The sequence below is a fragment of the Chiroxiphia lanceolata genome, chromosome 3 (genome assembly GCF_009829145.1).
Source record: "Chiroxiphia lanceolata isolate bChiLan1 chromosome 3, bChiLan1.pri, whole genome shotgun sequence".
Lineage (NCBI taxonomy): Eukaryota > Metazoa > Chordata > Aves > Passeriformes > Pipridae > Chiroxiphia > Chiroxiphia lanceolata.
The window spans coordinates 81,303,206-81,325,879 of record NC_045639.1 but is presented as its reverse complement, the minus strand read 5'-3'; the positions used below and the strand labels follow the sequence as shown (position 1 = coordinate 81,325,879).

The 22,674-nt window shown below is 39.2% G+C and overlaps 1 protein-coding gene across 2 annotated transcripts in view; it reads right to left on the bottom strand.

Moving 5' to 3' along the window:
- Window positions 1-227: 227 nt before the first annotated feature.
- The window catches only part of TBX18 (T-box transcription factor 18), a 28,557-nt gene continuing 6,110 nt past the window's right edge, over window positions 228-22,674 (bottom strand). Inside the window, exons 5-8 of one of the 2 annotated variants that reach the window (XM_032684086.1) lie at window positions 16,285-16,452; window positions 15,009-15,073; window positions 11,246-11,340; window positions 228-643 (exon numbers count right to left, since the gene is read on the bottom strand). In XM_032684086.1, coding sequence (XP_032539977.1) covers window positions 633-643; window positions 11,246-11,340; window positions 15,009-15,073; window positions 16,285-16,452 — 339 coding nt within the window. In that variant the 3' untranslated portion in view covers window positions 228-632. Of the gene's footprint in view, window positions 644-4,244; window positions 8,712-11,245; window positions 11,341-15,008; window positions 15,074-16,284; window positions 16,453-22,674 lie in introns of those variants that run through there. The other variant, XM_032684085.1, reaches the window with a different exon arrangement.

Below are 22,674 nucleotides of genomic sequence, written 5' to 3'. Positions count from 1 at the left end.
TTTAGCTCAAGTTAAAGCATCTGAGCCCTTAATGGGTTCAAGGGCACAGTATTAATCAACAAAGAAAGTTTCTAATAAAATTTGGCCTTGGGAAATTCTCTTATATATTCTTTCTGGGTGATGTTATTGTTTTGGGGGAGCTTATCTACTATCTTGCTGGGAACAACTATCCACTTTAATAAAGTGCCTAAAATAATGTAATAAACACACAGCTTATATCAATAGCATCATATTTCCCCACATAGTATTTGTGTGTGGTTTAATTAGATGGAAGGATTACAGGAAAAGTTTGTGTCATAATGATTCTTTAAAGTGAAACCATAGATCAAAGTTCATAGCTGCCAAATATACAACTTTCAAAACAAGCTCAAGTGCTGCTATTAATCATGGCTGCCGAGGGATTTGATGACAAAGATTAAACTGCTGTAAAGGATACTGCTGTGCATCAGATTCTTGCAACTGTCATCATATAGTCTGCCAACTATTAACAGGTCAGAAGAGTTGTCCAGCATTTACCGTGGGTGGCTCCATCACTGCAGTTGGTGAGGCTGTCTATGCCATGGTGAAAACCAATGACACCCTCCCAGACAGACATTTGTGGGTTGTTATTTTTTTGCAGTGTGGCTGAAGTCTTAAGGTCTTCCTGTAGAGCAAACAAGAGAGGGAAACTGCAGGACCTCAGGCTCAAAGCACTGCATCCTCATAGGAACATCGCTTGTGTGGAATATTTTCTTATTTTCCACATGAAACACCTTCTCCTTGCTTACTGCATGTGAAGAGTGCCCACCTGTGGAGCTGAGGTGTTGTAAATTCACTCCTGGTTTCGCTGTGTATAGATAAGCCCTTAGAGAGTACCTCAAGGAGCAGCTTTCATCCCATTTGCAATTACACCAACCCTCTCTCCTTCCACACTGGATCATGTAATGTCCCTGTGGGAAGCTACAGCATTTGCTTACACAGAAACATAATATGAAGGAAGTGTGTAAAGCATACTTTACAGAGCAGGAGCCAACAACCTGTGACCCATGAGCCAGTGTTCCATGGTGGGTCATCGATAGCCATTAGATGGCATGTAGAGTTGTTAACCTACAGACCTATAATATGCTGCTGTCGCTGCTCATATGTAGCAATGTGCTTGAGAAGTGGCCTTTCTGAACCTCGGCTTTGTGGAGTCTGAAACTGGTATCAGAGTTTTGCACCGAGCTGTTGGTGTAACAGATGTGAATGACAGTCTGATGCAACAAGCAACTGAAGATTCAAATCCAAAACCACAGATTTGACTACAGTCTTCAAAGTTTAGGGGAGTTACAGATCTGATTCCAGACTTCACAGCTGCAGTCAGCTATAAAAGACACTTATCTATATAATGGGTTTAATCCAAACTACATTTGAATATCTGTCATCTCTGGGAATGTTTGGAGACACATCTGGCTGGAAGTTTTTAAGCATCATCTCATCTTTGCTAGCAGTATCTTTCAAAAAAAAAAAAAAGAGAAAAGGAACAGAATGTTAAGACTTAAAATCAATGGCATTCAATCTCAGATTATTTTAAGTAGTTCAGCCTTTACCTTACCAAACACCTTCACTCTACCCAACACTTCATAATTGAAAGGTATCACATATCATTACACTCCTCAATGGAACAGTTCTGTCCTCTACTGAATGCAAGGATGTGACATCAGACAGATCATTTTTAGACATTCACAATGGTATACTTTGATATCTAAAAGATCCTTTCTCATAGACCAGTCTTCACTTGCCTTCTCTTGGTTTAAATTTCATTTTCCAAGGCTTCTCTCTCTCCACAAAAAAAATTCCTGTGTGACTGAAACATTCAGTATTGCAACTGCCAGATGCTTGGTCCCCTTCTCCCCCCCCCCCCCCCAAAATGTGGGTTATCTAGTTATAGCAAAGTGAAAGAAATGCCTGCTTAGATTAACTGCTTTTATATTCATTGTAAGATGCTTTTTAGTTACCACCAGAGTATAACTGGAGTGCATGGGCTTGGCATGTAATGAGTTCTCCCTGAGAATTGGTCTCAACATAGCTTTGAGATCTGCTTAACACTTGTGAAGATACACTTTGGTGTAGGATTTACTAGAACAACATAAACGGCATTCGCTTGCTTGTCTTTGTGTGACACTGACAACGTCCTGCCTGAGTATGGGGCAGGTAATCCGTAGTGCACGCTGTGTCAGCAAGGCATTTATCATACACCAACAGCAATGACATATCAAAGGGTCTTTGCAGATGTCTCTGGAAGCATTAGTGCCCCTATTGCACTTCAAAGAACACAAAGACTATCCAGAAACATTTCCCTGAATTGGGATCCATTTTTCTGGTTTTCTGGTTTCTGCCATCTTACATTTAAATATGGCATCTGGTTTTCTTCTTACCGAGAACCATATACTGAGTATAGTAACCAGGAAAGGGTGGGGAGGTGTTTTCCTTTGGGTTAGTGAAAAATATTGCCTGAGGAATGGAAACACTGCTTTGATTGTGATACAGCCTCTATTTTTATTACTTTTCTCTGTAAAATACAATAAAAACATTGTGGGAAATATATAGTCAATTATCTGCAGTGGAAAGGAATATACTGGGGATGGAGCACCAAATTCAACCCTTGTCTTGTCTTTCATTGTGAGACAGACTATGGCTCAAAAACGGCAGAAGCACAAAGTTAAAAACAAACTATGAGCATGGGAAATGCAAGAAGCCAGTCATCCATCTGAAAAGCACCATAAAGCGACAGAAAAATGCCCAAGAGAGTTATGACTACAACTGCTGCATGGGTAAAGCACTCTGGAACAGAAAGAGGGATGGCTTAGAGTCTGAAAATGTGGTATCCATAAAGCTCAAGTCGGGGGCACCATTACCACTGGCCACAGTTGAGTCCAGGTTTCCTTCAATGTGCTCTAAATTTATTCTTGGCTCTATATTATAGCATCCAAATAAAATCCAGTGGTGTGCAAATGAACATAAGCATGCAGCATAGTCAAAGTGGCTGCAGTACTGACAAAGGCCAAGTCTGTGCTGGGCCTACACTTAACATTCACTGCCACAGACCAGCTTTTGGGTAGCACAAGTATTTTCGCATCATGCTTTATCCTTCCTGACCAGTCTTTGACATCAGGTCTTATTTTAGGCTACAGCCCCCTAACCTGGGTAATTACCCTTGTGAGACGTGCACTGAATTATGTTTGGATAGAACTACACATTGTGGGTGCCATCACAGCACCTGTGACATTCCAAAAGTGTATGGTGGGACTGCAGGGTCTGTTTAGGCTATCTGCACTTCTCCTGCCATTCCCTGCTGCAAACCTGGAGCACTGGTGCTTGTCTTGAAACCTGGTTGTTACTGCCAACATTTAGAAAGGCCACAATGGAAAAATGTGGAAATTCATCCAGCTCATGGAGCTTTAATGCTCATTCTGGTGGAGTGGAACATGTTGGATATTAACTATTTAGGGTAATAAACCTCTGAAGGTGACAGATAAAATTCAGGAAAGTGTTTCTATTTGCCCACAGTATTTTTATTCTTCCTGATAGCAGCGTTGATCTGATTTACTGAGGCTTCTTAAAAACATCTACTTTATGGAGTTCAAATTCTAAAACTTGCTGGAACTGCTCTGTCTGGGCATTGGGCACCAAACTATCTGAGACAGTTTTATGGCCAATTCAACATTACTTTGCAAGAATAAGTGGTGACTGCATAGGATTTATGCTTTTTTGGGTAACAAACACCTTTTCAGAGCTTGAAGATAACAACACTGACTAAAAGCAAAGTTTAATTCTCTAGAAATGTTATTTCCTAATGAAGCAAGTCATCACCTCTTAAAAGTGTGTGTCATCTCGGCATGCCAGTGTTTTGAATTAACTGGGTAGCTGAGGAATATGGTGGAACATAAGGCAGAACAAGAACTTTCCTGTATTTTTGCATATATTAAATTGACATATCAACAACTTTGTGTTAAGTACAAGGTGAAATACTGAATCTGAGGTTCACATAAATGAAGAGCTCAACTGACAAGTTAATATATTTTGTCACCTGAAGTGCAAAGTCAGCTCACAAAAACCATTAACTCATTAGGTAATTAGATAAACTGCAAACTTTTTAAACATACCTAGGTACAGATTGACTAGGTATATTATCTTTACAGGTAAAATATATCCATAGAATCTGTGAGCTACTTCCGATGATGATTTATACTTCTGCTGCTGAACTGCTCACAGTACAGGCTTACTACTATTAAAGACAACAATATCCATGATTTTCAGCTTTCTCCTGATGTCCATTGCTGCAGCAGCAATGAGCCCTCTCAGAATCTGACTGCGCTATTCAAAAAAAAAAAAAAAAAAAAGGCTCTTCTCTTATTAAAAACAGAAGCTTTCATTCTCTCTGGAGGCCTGATATTTATGATCAAGCATTTCATGCCTACTTCTCTTGCCCTAATTCTGGTCATTTGCAACAATGCTGGTGTTAAGTGACTATGAAACCAGAGTCTCTGAAGTAATCAGATTTTCAGGCCCTCTGCCCTATGTCACAGAGAATCATTTATTGCAGCACAATAGGAAATAAGGCCACTAAGCATAACAGTATTTCTTGATGGAGAAATGTTGCTCATTGCTGAGTAACAGTACAGTCAGATGATTATAGGTTGCAAATTGTCAAATCAATAGATTTCTGCATTTAGAACTAGCAGAAGAGAGTAAATGACCAAAGAAACAGCAGAGAGAGAAAAGAGGCAGAGTACCAAGCTTCTGCTCAAGTCGCATGGAAGTGCTAACTTCACAGATCCAGTTGATAGGGAGCAGTTGAATTGGTCTTAGCAGATGGGATGCCATGGGCTACAAGGAAGCAACCAAGCTCCATCACTGGCTAAAGAGCCTGGCAAACAGTTCAGTCCCATTTTCCCATGTAAAACCCTCAGAGCTCTGCTATCAGCCTCAGTATCTCCTTGTACACAACATCTGTTGGGATCTTTGCCTACAAATAATAGAGAGATTCAACAGCAGATGGTTAAACTGAACCATGTAAGAATTGTGGACTAGCTGCAGCTTGTTGTATTAAGTCTCTGAAACCCAGAGCTTACCTCAGAGTCACTTCCTTTGTTCCTGCAGAAGTTGTAGAGAAAAAAAAGGCCCAAGCCTTTAAGTTTTCCAAATGTAGTAAAAAGTGTTTGAATACACACTTTAATATATTTTCTGTGGCATTTTTGTAAAATACAGATATATAACTATAGATATAATGCATATATAGCATTTACTGTATTGATAAAAAGCTAGTCTTTTCACAATGACACACCAGTATTTACAATATGATTCAAATTTTAAGGAACAAATGAAACAATATTGTGTGGTTATATGATAAAAGTAATTTGAGGAAAAATAAGAGACCAGTTCTAAAAAATTCCCAGATGATAAAGTCATGTCAGGAGCACCTCCATGAACATCCATGCACAACCCTTTTTTTCTCCTCATAAGAACATGCATGATTTAGCTCTTCCACATTTCTACCTAGTCAAAGCCCTTAAGATAACATGGGTAATTCCCCTTTTTCAAGTACAGATTAATTGTACCATCTTTGCCATTTAAAGATTTGTCCAACTACAAAATTTCAAAGTTTTGGCTGGAGCAAGAATTACTATACACAAGTTACTTGTTAATTTAAACCAATAAAGTTATGACAATTTACATAACTGAAAACTTGCCCATCTTCTACACATCTTAGAACCATTTCAAAAATCATTAGTGTGAGTTTGAATAGCATTTTCAGCATTGCAGGTCTTTTCTTTAAGATCTGCCTCAAGGACACTGCAATGCCAAAACCAGCATCAGACCTGAAGTACACAAATGCTCTTTCTTATCCTTGTATATGAACACTTCCTAGCCATTCATCTGTAACGTACTGTCCACAGCACAGAAGATGTAAAGATGATCTTCATCTTCAATATACTGTCACCCTTTTCTACGAGGCATGAAGTGCTATTATCACATTTTACAGAAGAAAAAAAATCTGATATAGAGAGACTGAGTGAACTGCTCAAGGTCACTTAGGAAGTTTGAAACAGCAAAGAAGCAAACATCTCCTCAATTGCATCCTCTTGTCTTTCTAACTTTGAATGAGAACTTTATATGTATCTTCTTTAACAGAAACAAATATGCAAACAATAAAAATAAAGCCTTCTGCAGGCACAGGCTTCAAGATAGTTGTGGTTTCTCTTCTATTCCCACATAACAAGAGGAGATAGCAAGAGGGCTGTTTCTGCATGCATTATCTCCATCCCACTAATGAAATACAAGCTGAAATGAGTCCTTCTTGAAGTGGGAGTGGTTAAGAGCACTATTTGCCAGAAAAAACATAGGAACACTTGAGAAACATGAAAATTCACTTTCACAAAAAAAAAAATCTAGCATAAAACTTGAAAGGTCTTAATCTCCTTCAATGCTTACTGGGGAAACATTTTCATCTGTATTTGTACCCACCTTATAATGCCTTTGTATCACCTGCACAATATAAATGAGGCTTAGCATATCGTTGAAGATGACCTGTCCTCTCAAGCATTACAATTAGTTCTACAACCTCTGTGGTTAAGCTCTGACAGATGGGCAGCTGAGAGGCAGCTTTTGCAGAAGGACCGATACACACCTGTGCTCTGCAGGTGCAGATGAGGGCAGAAATTTCACCATGACAAGTGTTTCCCTGTGTCCTTGTCACTCTGGAGAAGCGTGGTCAGGAGCAGATTGTGATCTACGTTCTTACAAGTGCCATTTAAAAACCAGAGGTGGGAATGAAGGAAGCCTCTCCAATTCCAGGACAAATGCTGACAGAAATAAAGCAACAGGAAGTCAGCTATGACAATGTTCTGCTTCCAGAAACACTTGTGGGCAAACTGGGTCATCTGCCTAACTGATACAGGTGATATATTTTTGAGATACTGAGATACTTTTGCCCTTACTAAAAAAAAAAAAAAACAAAAAAAACCCAGAAAACACCAAACCAAATCCAAAACACAACAAACACACAAACAAAACAGGTAAAACCAATAATGGAATTTCTCATTCTGCTCACTTTTTTTTTTCTAAATCAAACCTGCATTTTCCTTTAAAAAAAGTAAAAATACAGAAACAAAGATACTTTAGAATATCCTACTGTCCAGTAAATGTCTTATAGGCAATATTTATGGAGGAAAAAAATGCATCAAGCCCTTCCTTTGACAAAAACTAAGCACCCTGAACTTCATTCCGTACTAAGGAATGCTGCTTCTAGTGCTGTTGGTTTAAATTATTTCTATCACCACAATTTGAATACACATTATTAGTCTTCAAATATCTAACCATAAATCTAGACTAATGCTGAAAAAAAAACTCCTAGTGAGAATGCTGTGCTGTTGATAAGCTAAAAACAATGTATCATGAGAAGGCAAACTAATCTTTCAATTTACTTTGTAAATAATCCATTAGCTAAACTTCTATTTTAGTCTAGATGCTTCATGCTCAACACTTACAAGTCCAAATATCCTTTGTATCCCTTATAACAGAGAAGAAACTTGTAAAATGCCTTTGGTGCATCAGCTTATCATTGTATGAATGTTTTAAAGAAACTCACTAGTGCTATAGGAAATGGGCAAGTGGGCTTGTTTGTGTTGTTTAATACTCCAAGTGTCATTTTGTTCTTTAAAGGCGCTGGAACAGAGGAGGGGAAAAGGGGAGGAAGTCTTGCTTAATTTGTTGCATATGTCCCAATGTGTTATACAACTAAGTGTATTATACCAGAAAACTAAAGCAGTCTGCAACAGAGCAAATTCTGTGTAACTCAAAACAGGAAAATAATCTGGCCACAAGCAAGTCAAAATTTCAGTAAAACTTCCTCTCATATTATATATATATACACACACTTTACAAGCTACATCGAGTGTCCCTTCATATTCCAAAAGAAATACATTGTAGACACCAAACGTACTGTACTTTTACTTAAAGGCTTCATCAAACCATATGTGCAGACACTTGAGAAGACGAGAGTGTCAAGCTTCCTAGGGTCCTAGAGTCAAAGAAATTTTGCTGCCCCCCACTGCTAAGTAAGTGCACTCCTTCCACAGGGGGCAACATCTGCCGATCCGTCATGGTTCCACTTGGCGAGGACCCCAAGAAACTTCCTTGGGAAGAAACAATTTTCTCAGGACTGGCAGCCAGTTTAGGAGATGTGGAAAAGTTATATCCATAGAGTGCACAGGGACTGTGCAGTCTAAACGTGTTGTAGGAGCCTTGGTGGGTTTGATTAGTGGTAAAGGCATTGCTGGATGGGGATGGCATGATGTACTGGAGCTGTGGAGACATCCCTGAAATCTGCATAGATAAGCCAGTCTGTGGGCAGCTGAATGCATCCCCATCATTGCCACTCATAGACATATTCACAGTTGTGCTACTCGACACACCGACATAGGACGGAGTCCTCGGGGGTGCAAACGTCTCACTGGTTTGGTTTGTGAGCCTGTTGTAGGTTTCAGCCAAGGAAGTGCTGTATCTGTTCAGGGTCAAGCCTGAGCGGGCACAAGCTGTGTAGTCAGCTGGAGAAAGGGTACACAGCTGGCTAGTGTTGGGATTGAGGTGGAAGGCTGGAGATGAGCAAGGGGAACCCGGTAAAAGGTGAGGGTGGGTAGATGGCACTCCACTGCCAGATCCCTGGAGTAAAGTAGAGGAACCTGCATTTCCTGGAAGAGAATGTTACAGCGTAAGAAGCACATTGGGGAAGTTCACTTCCTAGGTGACAGATCAAGACCTTTGGCTTTTATAATAACCCTTGACATGAAACACAACTCAAACTAATTAAAAAAATCTTTTACATATACGTGCAGGAGGGTGTGTGAGTAAACCACATGCATATTTCTAAACAAACAACTAGACCAAAAAAGAGAACTGAAGTTACATTTTTACAACCGTCACTCAATATTTAGAACTCCTGCCCAAAAGATTAACTGCTCCTTATATAACACTGGAAGGAAATTGCATGGCAGTTAAGATGTAGCCAAGTGAGTACCACATCACAGCAAGCCTTCTTCAAAATGATGATTTTTGATGTGTCTGTGTTCTCACTACAGTCTGGAGTGCGTTTCAAGCACTCTGTGCCTGACTGTCACTATCAGAGCACCAGCTGAGGAACCAGCTGCTTAGCTCAGATAATAGAGGCTCCCATAGTTAACAGCTTCAGGAAAGCTACTAATTTCAGAACAAAAAAATTCCAACTTCAAACCAAAAAAACCTGAGAATGAAACTTCAGAACAACTTCCGAAAGAGTGTAGGCTGAATACTGCACACAGCTGCTTCACTTCTTGAACAAGCAGGATTGCAGCAAACTGTTCGCAAATTGTCTATTTACTGATATAGGAACTTTTAAAATTACAAATACCAGTGCTGAATGCTCCTGAAAACACACTGCTACAGGTGAAAGCTTTTCTCAGGAGTGAAAGTTTCCCAGCTGCAAGAAACACTTCCTTTCTTAAAGAGATTTTATCTCCGTGAAAACTGACTGTAGAAAAATTAATTTGGGCCTTTCACAGTCTCCCAGGCAAAAGACTCTTAACATGGTAGACTCTCCCATTTGTGAATCATATTAACAATCAAACAGCTGGATGCTGCAAAGAGATACATGTTGTCAATAAGTTAACAGGTTATCATGATAGGTGAGCTAGTAAAAAGAAACATACATTATTAGTGAACAATGCCTGCTGCTTCTTGCTCTGTTAACAGGACACCACAAGATCAAAGCATCATTAGACACTGCCACATTCCATGAATCCTAGTATAAGACATATTTTTTCTTCCAATCTACACCAATGCCTCCGCTACCTGATGACAGGCACTTTCAGCATTAATAAGCCAGGCAAATTTCTAATGGGGTCTTTCAGAAAGTCTCTAAACCACCCTAGACAACTAAAGACTTTGCAAGGATCCCAGTTTCTATCCTCAGAATATCAACAGTAACTTCAACAAGCTCCTTAACCCCAGGCAACAGCAGAACAGGAAGCGAGAAGTTCATGGCAGCAGTTCCTCTGCTCTCAAACAATGCTCCTACATACAAACAGGGCAATAAAGCTGGTCTGTCTCCTAAATGGATTAACTGCATAGTGAGCTGCCTTTCAGTCTGACAAGGCATTTCAGGTTTGATGCTAACTTCTCATTACAGGCCTTTTTTATGAGAGGGTCCCTCACCCCTGTGCTCCACTCAAAACTCTGCCAACACTCAGCCAATGTATCTTGTGACTTGGCACAAAACCTCCTTTTGAGTTGCCCACATCAAGCACTGATGCTCAGGATTTCTCAAAGGAATGAGCTAAGAAGCTGATAAAAGTTATTTCTGTGACTTTCTGTATTTTCTGGATTTTTGCTCTTAAGATGTTTAGCAACTTTGCAATACATTATCAAGAAAGCAGACTGGATGTTTGTAAATTTGGCAGCAGGAAATGCGAAGAATCAGGAGCAATATGTCTGATTTTGCTGGGAAAATGATGAGAAGTTTAATATTTGCACTGGGGTTCTCTGGAAATAAAATAATTCAGAAAAGAGTACAAAGATTCCACTCTCTGTCCAAAAAGGCCATTTAAAGACTATTTATTTCATTCATGGCACTGATGGGGAAAGTGGATACCAAGAGGTTTCCAACCAAGACTGAAGAGCAAGAAAAAACAAAACAGAGAGATCCATTTTTTCAAGCTCTATAAGTTTGTTGGCACATGTACTGAAAAAATTTTAGGTCTTTAAGAATCAAGAAGGCATTCCAAGAAGAAACCCAGTTAAGCTTGCCACTATTTACTCATTCCTTAAGAGGACATTTATTCTCTCATTCCCTTTTTTTTTCTCTTAAAAACACAAGAAATTCCTGCATTGGAGTTTGGATGTGTACAATAGATGTCATCTATAAATGATCTCTACCTTTTGGATGTAGCCAGTGCATAGCTCTAAGGAATAGGCTATTCAATCCTTAAACTGAATAATTTAAACCCTTAAACTGGAATTCTCCTCCACATGTGATATGATTTATCTTTACAATCTAACATTTTTATTGTCACAGTGATTGAATTAGCATCACCTTCTCAGCTTAGAATAACTCTGATGAGAGGTGATAGCCTGCACTGGGGTTAGTTGGTTGTTTTTTCTCTACAAGCGACAAAGACTTTCGTAAAGTATGATGGGCAAAGCTTTATCTTCAGGCATTTTTCTTTTGAAAGAACACAAAGACAGCCATTACCTTGTTTGGGTATCCCAGGTATATCTTCAAATGTAAGTGTCCTCAGTGAAGGTCTCCAGAAGGCATAGGACTCTACCAGAGCTTCCAGTCCCATTCTATTTAGAACAAAAGAACCAAGGTGGCATGAAAGCAAGCTGTATTTTGTCACACATCTCTGGATACTCTACTTCAGAAACACATAAAAACTAGTAACATTTCAGGATAATTTTGAAGTTGATTTTGCTTTGTAGAAAAGAGCCTTACATCCTATCCAAGAGATCACTGAGATCTGCTACCACTGGGCTTGCAGCAGACAGAGTTTTCCAATTCCATAAGTCTGGCTCTCTATTTCAATATTTTGGGCCTCTTGAGAGGGCTATTTGAGTGGGGAGCCTTGGCTAAATGTTAAAACGTTTTCCTAGTACGATATTTCCTTAAGAGATCATTCCTCTGCCTCTAACTGCCAGAGGGATGATCTATTTCTGCCTAGAACAAAGGTGATCCACTGACAACTTCTATTTTAATAGGATTCCCATTCATTACTGATGAGCTAGAAAATTACACTTAGAACATGAGCAAGGCATGGGTGTACAGCTCTTTTGCCACTAAAATGTATAAAGCAATGTTGTGTCTCAGTTATTACGTGCTGAGCAAAATGCCCTTACAAACCAAAAATCTTCAGCGATTTGCTTTCAACAATGTAATGAGAAAATTGAAATAACTGGGTAGATAGTGCTGGCAGACGCTATTTATAAGAATCTCTGTTTCCTGAAGGTAAAGGCCCATTTGTTTTCTGACAATTATTTATGAATAATGCACCTCAGAAGCATAAATACTCAGAGGTATAATTTTGCTGTTATTTTTGGCTGCTGGGCCCCAGAGGCCTGTTAAATGTCAGCATCAGGCACACACCAAAAACAAGTGCTTGCCTTTGAGCAGTAGCACTCTGTAAACTCAAATTATGCAAATAGCCCAATTTGAAGCAACCAACAGGTTCTGATACTGCTCCTTCCCCACTGCATTTCCAGCAGGAACACAAATGTGTGTCAGGAAACATTTATAAAGTATTTATTAGCTGAACCTGGACTAAAAAGATAGCCTTAATTTTCTGCAGTAACGGTGAATTTTCAATTCTAGTTAAAGTGGAGATAAAAGCCACCTCCTGGAGGAGTGTAGCCAAGGCGATAATTTATACAAGATGCCTTCGAACAATTTCCACTTTTTATCACCACCCTAATTTGCGCTATCAAATGGCCAAGTTTATTTAACAAAACAGTTATGTTTTTCCTGAAGTATTTAAAGGGAGAAATTCTGGTCCTTTCCTGAGTAAAAGCTTTTATAGGGTCAAACTTAAGGCCCAACTGAAGAATGAAACTATTCTCAGCACATAAATTCTGTTGCACTTTGCAAATGCACGGGGAATGCCTTTAAAAGGTGAAGCTACTGATTTCTGTAAAATAGGCTGTGGGACTGAATGGGAATGACCTGAAAGGGAATATTTTTAATTAAACATGCAATTTAATTATTGCATGCAGCAGTGCAGAGTAAGATAGCTGCAATAATTAAAGCAATATTGAAAAGCTGGATATAATTTTACCACAATAATTTTTTAACCTTTTATTGCTGTCTGAAATACCCTAATGATAAACACACCAGCTACAACAATGAAGATAACAAAACCTTAACATTTAATTTCAATATATATTAATCATTAGTTGAGTAAACCAATAGACATTTTCCTTGACAATTAAAAATCTGAGCTGCATTCTCAAACACTCCTATTCGGTACCACAGAGACTACTATCAAAGAAAACAGCAATACTGACTTCAGTAAACCAATGTCAATTTGCAATGGACAAGAGTTTGCAGTCACTTCTGTAACGACTGTGCTTGTACAATAAAAGCATTCAGACCTCATCTAAAGGCTGCTCCAAAACATTTTACAGAGGCTTGCCCTTCTATCAGGACTGGCCTTCTTAATCCCTTTCCATAAAATATAGCTGTCTTTCAATTAAAATATCCTGCTTTTTTTTTAATGCCTGAACCAAACTATTCCTAGCAGCCAAACCTAAAAAACCTCTCTGGATATCCCCAGTCCTACAACTGGATCTGTGTGGTTGCAGATACCAAACTCTTACAGCACTTACATTGTCCTCAAGTAATACCAGAGCTGTCCTGCTTCATTAAAATCTGTTCAAAACTGGTTTCTGAACAATTCTTTCCATTCTATTTTAAAGGGAATCTTCTCTTGTTTTATATAACATTATGGAAGAAATTCTAAATCCACTTAAACTCATCTAATTCAGAGGATCAGGATTTCACACTTCTTAGGAGGTTCCTTAGTACTTACTTTATAGTTCTGCAAAAAGCAAGCATACCAGACACACTGCCCACGGAGAGCTTTCAAACAGGGCACGTATTGCAACTCTTTTCTTCCCCAAGTACACACAGCATGTTTTGCTTCTTCAGTCAGTGCATTTATCTGGAAGTTACTGTTCACTTAATTTCTAACTAGAAGGCTACAAAGGAGGGCAAAATTCTATTTATGTCAGTGCCTGGGGCACCACTTCCAGGCCCCAGAACAAAACACGGCTAATTGTTTCCCGATAGAAGACAAAATCTCAGAGATACTGAAAAGATACTTACAGTGAATTCCTGTAAATCCTTACAACTACCCTACTCCTTCTGTAAGTATTCATCTTCTAAAAACTACTCGTTTGCTGTCCAGTCTCAATTTTTATGTAACTCAGGTGGAAGCAAAAAACAGGCTTTAATGCTGCAGCCTCTGCTAACAGAGAAGCTCAATAAAAGTAACTATCGAAAAGAAACTCTCTGATCATTCCTGCCAGCACACAGTCTGCTCCTTTCTCTGCAGGGCTAGGGCATAAATATAGCAGCTGTAGACACCAAATGCAATGTGGTCATTGGAACTGATGTACAGTATACATAATGAAACACTGCCTTTTTTAGCTGAAACGGTTTAACATACAATTCATAGCAGGCTTAAGTAGTTTGCATTAAACAGTCTTTGGATAAAATACCTCATCAGCACTGGCAGTCCGGACTAGACCCAAGTCTGCACTCTGCGCTACTCAGATTTCCCATTGCTATTTTCAAAGATTCACAGATCAAGAGAGAACAAGCAATTAATCAGTCCATCCACAACAGAAGAAATGGAAACCATCCTTATTTCAAAGTCTTTTATAGCCTACTAGGAAAGGCATTCACCTAGGAAGTGGATTTAAAACTCCTTAGACTAAATAGACAGTTGAACACAGGTCTCCCACCTCCTCTGCAAGTGTACTAAACATAAGGTTACTGCACAAACCAACTCAGTTTTTAAGAGAAAACAACAAGCCATTCATCCATACTAAATGCCACTTACATGCAAGAGAACCTGGGCTTATAGTTTGACAATGGTATTTGCAATTTGTGTCTCCAGTCAGGAGAAAGAGGAGATTTCAAGAGCAGCCTGAAATCACAGACCCGAGCATGCATTAATTCCATTTGCAGCCTTCATGGTATGTCACTGCTTACACTGAAAGGAAACTTGAGTACATGCGTCAAGCCGAGTGCCAGCCTGTTTTTGACCTAGATGGTCAGAGGAGCAGGAATGAGAGCTCACCACAGAGAACATTGCTGGGAAATCTAAGTGCTCCCTCCAGGAGTCTGAGTTCTCAAATTAGTTTGTCTGTAGATACACATATTCACCTTGAACAGCCTTCACAAAGTGATTCTGTGAGCCTGTGAGCAGTAACAAGCCCATGTCCTTCCCAACACCTACCTGTTACGACCCGAATCTCTAAACCCTTTGGCGAATGGATTCCTATCAATCTTCAGACGAGTTATCTGTGAATATGATTAGAGAAATTATTACCTGTAAATTCAGCTGAATAGCACATAAAACGACTCTTCTGAAAGAATTAAGCTGACAGTAGAAACATCTTCACATTTGCATGATTTAAGATGGTTGTCCTGAAACATAGCAAAATAAGGTCCAATTTTCTGATCACTACTTTTGCAGATCCCCAGAGAAACTAACACGCATTTAATGCTGCCAAGTGGCAGGCTGGAACCATGGAGCAAAATCTTCCGGCAAATGTCATTCTTCACCCTAGAGAGTATACTGCCTAACTACAATAAAATTTAAACTAAATTTTAATTCTGTACAGGTCAAGAAAAAAATGTGAAAAAAGATATTATCTCTAGGGTACTATCCTCCACAAAAAAAACCCAAAACCAAAACCAACACCACCACCACCACCCCCACACACCCAAACAAAACAAACAAACAAAAATATCCCAGCAAAACACTCCCTACTCCAAATACTTGTAATTTATTTGAAAAAAATCAGAAAGGCACCAAATAATTATATTTCAGTAATTACACAGTTCTCCTACTCTTCTGTTTGTAAAGATACCAATGCATATATAATTTCAAAAAATACTTACATGGAATTAATAAAATGTCACAACACTAACTGTGATGTTACTATGTATGCTAACACTTAAGTGGTAATAAGAGCCAAACATTGGAGTGATGCAACCTGCAGTTTACTTTGGACCCAGATAAATTGCCATTAATAATATACACTGAATGCAGTTAATGAAAATGACTGCAACTTTCTTTAGACCTCTGTTAAGGACCTGGGAGTTTTGAAAGCACTGGAGTCAGGAATAAAAGTGCTTTAAAAGTTCTATCCAGACATATATCTACACTTAAAGGTACAGAAACCCCTTTAAAAATTACATTGGTCTCTGCCTTGTTCTTCAATGCTGTATTTATAATTAAGACACCATTAGACAGGATAATTAGGCTGTGTGATCCCCATAATAACAATGATTTTTTACATACAGCATCTAGCCCATGTGGCCTCAAGTCTCAGCTATAGCCTCCAGGCGCTGCTGCAATGCTACCAGTGAAAGCTGCTTGCAGCACAAAAAATGTTTACATAACTTTAATAAGTAGTATAATAAAAGTATCTGCTTTTCTCCTATCTCTTACGTCCCTGGTCTGCTCTGAAAAGCCTGTAAAGTGCCAAGCAGATAGCCCAAATTACCTGTTGATTTTGGTATGCTGTGACAGTAGTGAAAACTGTCTCTGGAAAGGAGAAGGCTTTCACCCCTTCTCCTGAAGGGATAGGCTTGACAGGGGACAGATCATCACCACAGTCTTTTCGGATGACGTGGACACGAGGCTGATATTTATGCATAGAGTGAAGGATAATCTATGCAGTCGTGAAAGGAAAAAGATAACATTTATTAGAAACGACGCCCTGCTGTTACAAGACTAATAGCTTTTTGGAACAGATTAACGGTATGTGTTTACCGTGCCACTTACTGGAAATGAAATGTTTTCTTTAACCTCTGAAGGTTCTTATTACAGTAGTCTAATCCTTGTGCATTTATGTTATTGCCAACCCTAAGCATTTAAAAATTACGACTCAGGAGCTCCAAATTCAGAGACTGCCTTGAGTGAAACTGACTCCAAAAAAAAAAAAAAAAAAGAAAAAAAAAAAAAAGACAAATCGGGAGTGAAGTCCAGGTCCCACTGGAATTATCAAAGTTTTGTCACTTTTTTCCACTGAAGTCTGAATTTGATCTAACAGATTAACAGCAGCAGAAATCTGTCTTTTGTTTTTGAAACCTTTGGGATATGCTAGTGGAGCAATATTTTCTCCTTATATCCCAAAGGCTAGAAACAAATCTTGTCTGGAACACAAGCTGAGACTCTCACATTCTGAAGAAGCATAAACTTGAGAGTAAAATGATACCAAAATAACCCAAACCCCTACAGTGTTAATAACAACTAGATTGATAATACAGACAATGAATATCCATTAACAAACCCCTCTCAGCATACAAAAAAATCAAAAATAAATTATAGAAGTATATGAACTCATAATGCATAAAATTAAACACAAAAAACCCTTTTGGTACTGCACCTAAATTTTAGAGGAGATTTAAAATACAGATTTTTTCCTATATTTTACTCCACTTCAGCTAACCAGTATTAAAATAGAAGATTTCAAGAAAAAAAATAAATTGGAAGTTCAACTATTATTTTTGGAAGCCTTAAGAAATTAGTAACTCAATAAATAAATAGTCCTATGGCTATTGGCCTGTGGAACCACTAATCAACATTCTGGGGAAGCTTTTTAATTTCCTGCTCCTTGAGTAGCCTCAGAATGTGCGTGTGCACAAGTACTCAACAGAGCCCCTATGCTAGACACCATGGAAGTTCATTCATCCAAATGATATAGAGGACATTACATATATTTGGATAAACTAGAGTTTGGCCAGTTTAATACACTTGGTCCTGGCCAGATGACATGACCCTGTTTTGGATAAGCCAAGTTTCTGCATAATCAGAGGTTTTATTAGCCTGTGAGTAAGGTTTTGAAAATGACATCACAGGCTCCAATTAATTTGCTCAAGGAGTGCCCTATGGATGTTCTCATATGAAGCCTTTTTCCAGTTTCTGAAATCTTGAACAGAGCAAGATTTTTTTATCATGCAAGCGTGTATTCTCTTTTACAACACTCATTTCAACTCTCCACTGGCAAATATCTACAAAATGAAAATGCAGAGAGGACAGGACATTCCTGACCCTGTTTTCCTACGAATATCCAATGATACCACGGGAGATACTGGTGCAACAGAAAAAGAAATGATCAATGAAAGATGTTTCACTGTTCAAACCCACTGCTATTTGCCCTGCCATTTGCCTAGGTGCCACTGAGCATGCCATGTTTCGCTCTCACACAAACTGACTGACCCCATCAGCTCTGTGGTGCAAACCACCACTTGCCCACACAGCAGTGATAACCCTGGCAACTACAAACAGCTCCGCTCATGTAGCAGAACAAGGGAAATTAAAGAAGCACGGAGAGGAACACCTCCCACTGCTTATCTGGGCGGCTATTACAGCTAAACTGATCTGTGGCATCTCTTAAGAGCAACCTGTCTGGCCTCTGTCCTATACTAAAATTTCCTGCACTGACACACTGCTGGCAGCTAGCAAATCCAAAGCAATAAATTTTTTTAATTGATTTTGTACTATGCCTTATAATGATGGAATCTTTGTTAATGATCAGAAGGACTCTGAATTCTAAATAAATAATACATAACTGCAAAGCCCTGGTGAATTAAAGAGCAACACTACGAAGACAGGACATAAAAGGAGAGGGAGATGAAACATCCACTCCGAAAACAGTTTAGCTGTATTATTCTAAGCATCACCTAAAGCTACTGCAAAGAAAAAGCTAAGGAAAAGGAGATTCCAGCTTTTCATTTCACAGTGCTTGCACATTTAAAAGCACAAACGGGATCTAACAGTTTAGCTTCAGAAACAGCAACTTTCCCTTCATAACCTTAAAATCCAATAAGAAAAAACACCAATCAGAAGTCCCACTGTGTTCCCAAACATGAACTGGCATTACTTTCAACTCACAGTTGAAAAGCCTCTCTCTATAAACCCCTCACAGGGCAAGACCAAAAAAACTTCTTGGGGAAATGAACCTCTCCCACCAAAAGTAAAATTAAACTTTGGCCACAGCAGCTGCCAAGAAATCATTATCAGACGGAAAACGCCGCAGCAGGGAGACCACAGGTAGGTGGCAGAGCAAAGGTGACCAAAAGCACCTGTACACGCACAAAACTGGGATTACCTTTGCAACATGGCTTTTGAGAGCTTCTGCCACAATGAGGCCTCCGAGCTGACCATGAGCACAACCATCATAGCCAGAACAAGTGAGAGCCAAGTGCTCCTTCACAGGGGAGATGCCAATCCTCAGGCAGCTTGGCAGTGCCAAGACTTCACAGCTACCTCCCCACCACCAGCGTGGTCCTTGCTGCTGGTTTTACTAAAAATCCTCTTTCATCCTCTCTCCAAAGCACATGCAATCAGTCTTTCTGCAGTCAAGGACGTGTGGGGCTGAGGAGCATGGATTTCCTCTTGACTAGGACAAAATCTGCAAGTGCAAATGCTGTTTCACAGCTTTTCATTGTGACAAGAATATATAACTACCCACTGACTGTAAGCAGAGCTCACTACTTGGAGCCAAGTCTGGGCAGAGTAACAGTCCGCCTCTGCTTCCAGCCTCGCCCCACTTTCAAATGGGGAAAAAAACCCACCCCAACCACCAAGGAACAATTAACACGCTAACAGCCTCATTTTCACTAGAAGTTAAAAGATGTTCCTCTGCATCAGAAAATACTCAGTTGAAAAGCATGGAAAATAGCATAAAAAATATTGACTTTTCCCCTCTACTGAAATTCAGATTAAAAACTGCATTGAAACAGAAAAATCAGCCAGCTCTAACCAGCCGGACGGAGAGACTGCTTTTACAATGCCGCACTTAGTCCACAAATGAGAGAGGGATGAAAGGCATTAAAAAAGAGCATCCAGACCATGCACTACTCCACTTCTCGGTGACAACTGCAAAATCCAGCTTTACTTTTCCTTGCCATCACTATTTAGATGAAAGACACAAAAGCCACAGTGTGTGTCTTAATGCCTCTATAAGAACACAGTATTTCCAAAGTAGGGAATTCACCCTGGAACTTTCTTTTGAGATCAAAAACACACAAGGAAAACACATCCTTGCAAATTTTGCTTGATCTTCTCAAGCCTGCAAGTGAAACCCATATATCAGAGTGTCCTATATGCAGATGTACTTCAAAATCTCTTCTCAAAACAGAGCTATAAAACTGCATCCGCACAAACTCCCACTCAAAATACTGTTGAAAACAGCAGCAGGCAATAAGGCGACTGGAAAGCACTTGAGCAGCAAAGCAAGTCATCTTAGAGATGGCTGATCTCCTTTCAGAAGATGCTAACCTCTGAGCAATACAATGCAAGGGCAGCTGGCCACCTGGAACTACTACCACAACATAAATATTGCTTAAGAATACTACTCAGTGCCTGTTTGCAAATACTGTCCCCATTCCCATGAATATGGGTCACTTCTCTCACAGATTCTGAGGGTTAATACTCTAACATAGGTAAAAAGGCTCTGGATTGATGTCATGCATGCTCCCTACCTCAATGCCTACAAGACCAAAACCAACCCCATGGATTTTAACACAAAAATTCTGCAAAGGCTTATGCCTTTGAGGAGCACAGGAAGAATAAAGGAACAATTTCAGCAAGGATTAAATTGCCAGAACCAGAGAGCAGGGAAAGCACACCCAAAGAACTAGAGTTAAAGCCCAACACTGCTTGGTAGAGACCCCACCAAGGTTTCTCTGAGCCACTCTGCCTAAGCAGGAGAGGAAAAAGCTCACTTTCTAATAATATAAAATATACTTTGTGTCCCATACAGGAGTGGAAGAGTCAGAACATTTGACATAAGAACAAATATTGGAGGGGCAGTAGAGCCTTGACCCCTGGTTCTTCTAATTCCTCATCCCTCCCCTGGTAGCCTCTGGAGAGAAATGGTTCCTTCCTGCTTATGAGAAACAATTGCTTTTCATATTCATCACAAAATATGATTATTCGTTTTCCATTATTGCCAGAGGCATTCAGAGGCTACACAGCTTTTTCAATACAGCATTCCACACTGCCATAGCTTTAAAAGAAAAAATGTACCCATTGGAAAAGACACTTTTCTGCTTTCTGCTTTTGCCTTTTCTGGTAATTATGAATGACATGTTTGCAATTTTCCAGATTTGAGAAATATGAAATTATTTTACAGTCATCCTTCTTTTGTCCTTTTATTTTAATACTTAAATTTCTACTTTGGGGAGGAGGGACACTGCCATAGCTCTGAATCAGTTCAATGTGTCTCAAATCGCCGCACTCGGGTTTTGCTTCACTCATTTCCAAGTCAAAATACTTAACTAAAGACCAGAAAATTTATATCCCCTCATATTATGAATAATGGTGTGCTGTATACACTACACAGGTTTCAGTTCAGAACAACAACAAAGCTAAAATCTAGAATGGAAAAATACAGTAATACAATTCTCTGCATAGCTAAGATTTCATCACAGGGCAGTTTGCAACTGCAAGTGCACGGGTAGACTACAGTACCCATGTATTGCCCTTCTGAAATGAGGCAGTACACAAACCAGCTGGCCTGCTCACTGGTGGAAAAGCAACACTTTACCCATTTGCATCCACTTCACTTATAGAGCCCTTATAACAGACTCTCGACTCAGAGAAAGCAACTCCCACTCAAGAGGAGTCACAAATACACAAATGCTGGGGAAACTAAGCGAACTTAGTGTGCTAATCCTGACTCAAATGGACACTGCCAAATAACACTCCCTAACTGTAATTCTGGAAAGAAGCAATATAAAACATCTTTCTTACTAGCCTAAAGAAAAGCACTGCTAACATAAGAGACATGAATACCCCCACATTTCTTTAAAGGAAGAATGAAATAAAATTATGAATATTATTATACAAATGGAAGGCTTTTTATCTTTGTTATCGTTATGCTACCTCAGCTCAGCCACTCTCTTATATTCCTGCCTTTGTTAATCTCATTTGCAAACACAATGGGGGAAAAAAATCTCATACTTAGACTATGCATTAACAAAATACCTGGCTCAATGTCACAGAGTTACAGCTATACAAAAAGATGCATATAGTATCTTTGTACTCTGTTCCAGGTATGTTTTCTTTCACTCCCTTCCTTGAAGCAGAAACTATCCTGGTTAATAAATCGGGTTATGCTAAGGACAATGGAATCCACATCCTGTCTCGAAACTTGCCTCCAACATCTTAAAACTCTACCATTTGGAACTTGATGCTCCTTCAGAAAGGATGCCAACATTTGCCATTTATTATGGGAGTTTGTAAAATCAAAGACTTCATCCTGACTAAAAACAATTCTCCCTTTTTAATTATTTCTTAAGGTGTCAAGTAAAACTATTTTAGGGATTGCTGGAATGATACTGGCTTACATCTGTCATGTTTCAACAGTTTTGAAGAGAAAAGGAAATATTAACATAACACATTTTGTCACATTAGATAATGTCATAACTAAACAATTTAGAACTTGCAAACAGAACACTCATACTGCATACGTCTTCGCCAGTTTTTTCAGAAGTAATGAGCCTCAGCTGTGAAAGGGTCTTGCTTCATAAGGTATGTAATAAATCATCATCGGAGCAAACCCAGCTCCCATGTTGTTCGTTTTTGACTGCAATTATTAACACCTCGTGGGATTTCACACAAATGTTTAGGTTAAGAAAATACTTAAGTGTATTTTTATTCATGTGAAGTTATTACACACTATTAATGTTTCTTCTAGCCACTTGTGAATTTAAGCGTCCTTTTCGATCAGAGCAGAAGTTGCAAGTAACACGCTCGGTGGGAAAACATGAGAGCAATTCTGCCCCTTTGTATTAGGCAATTTAACCTTGTAAAGTCTTACTGTGCAGAAGGAGTTCTGTTTTTGAGGGCGGGGGAGTAAAACAGCAGGCTCTAATAAGCAGTT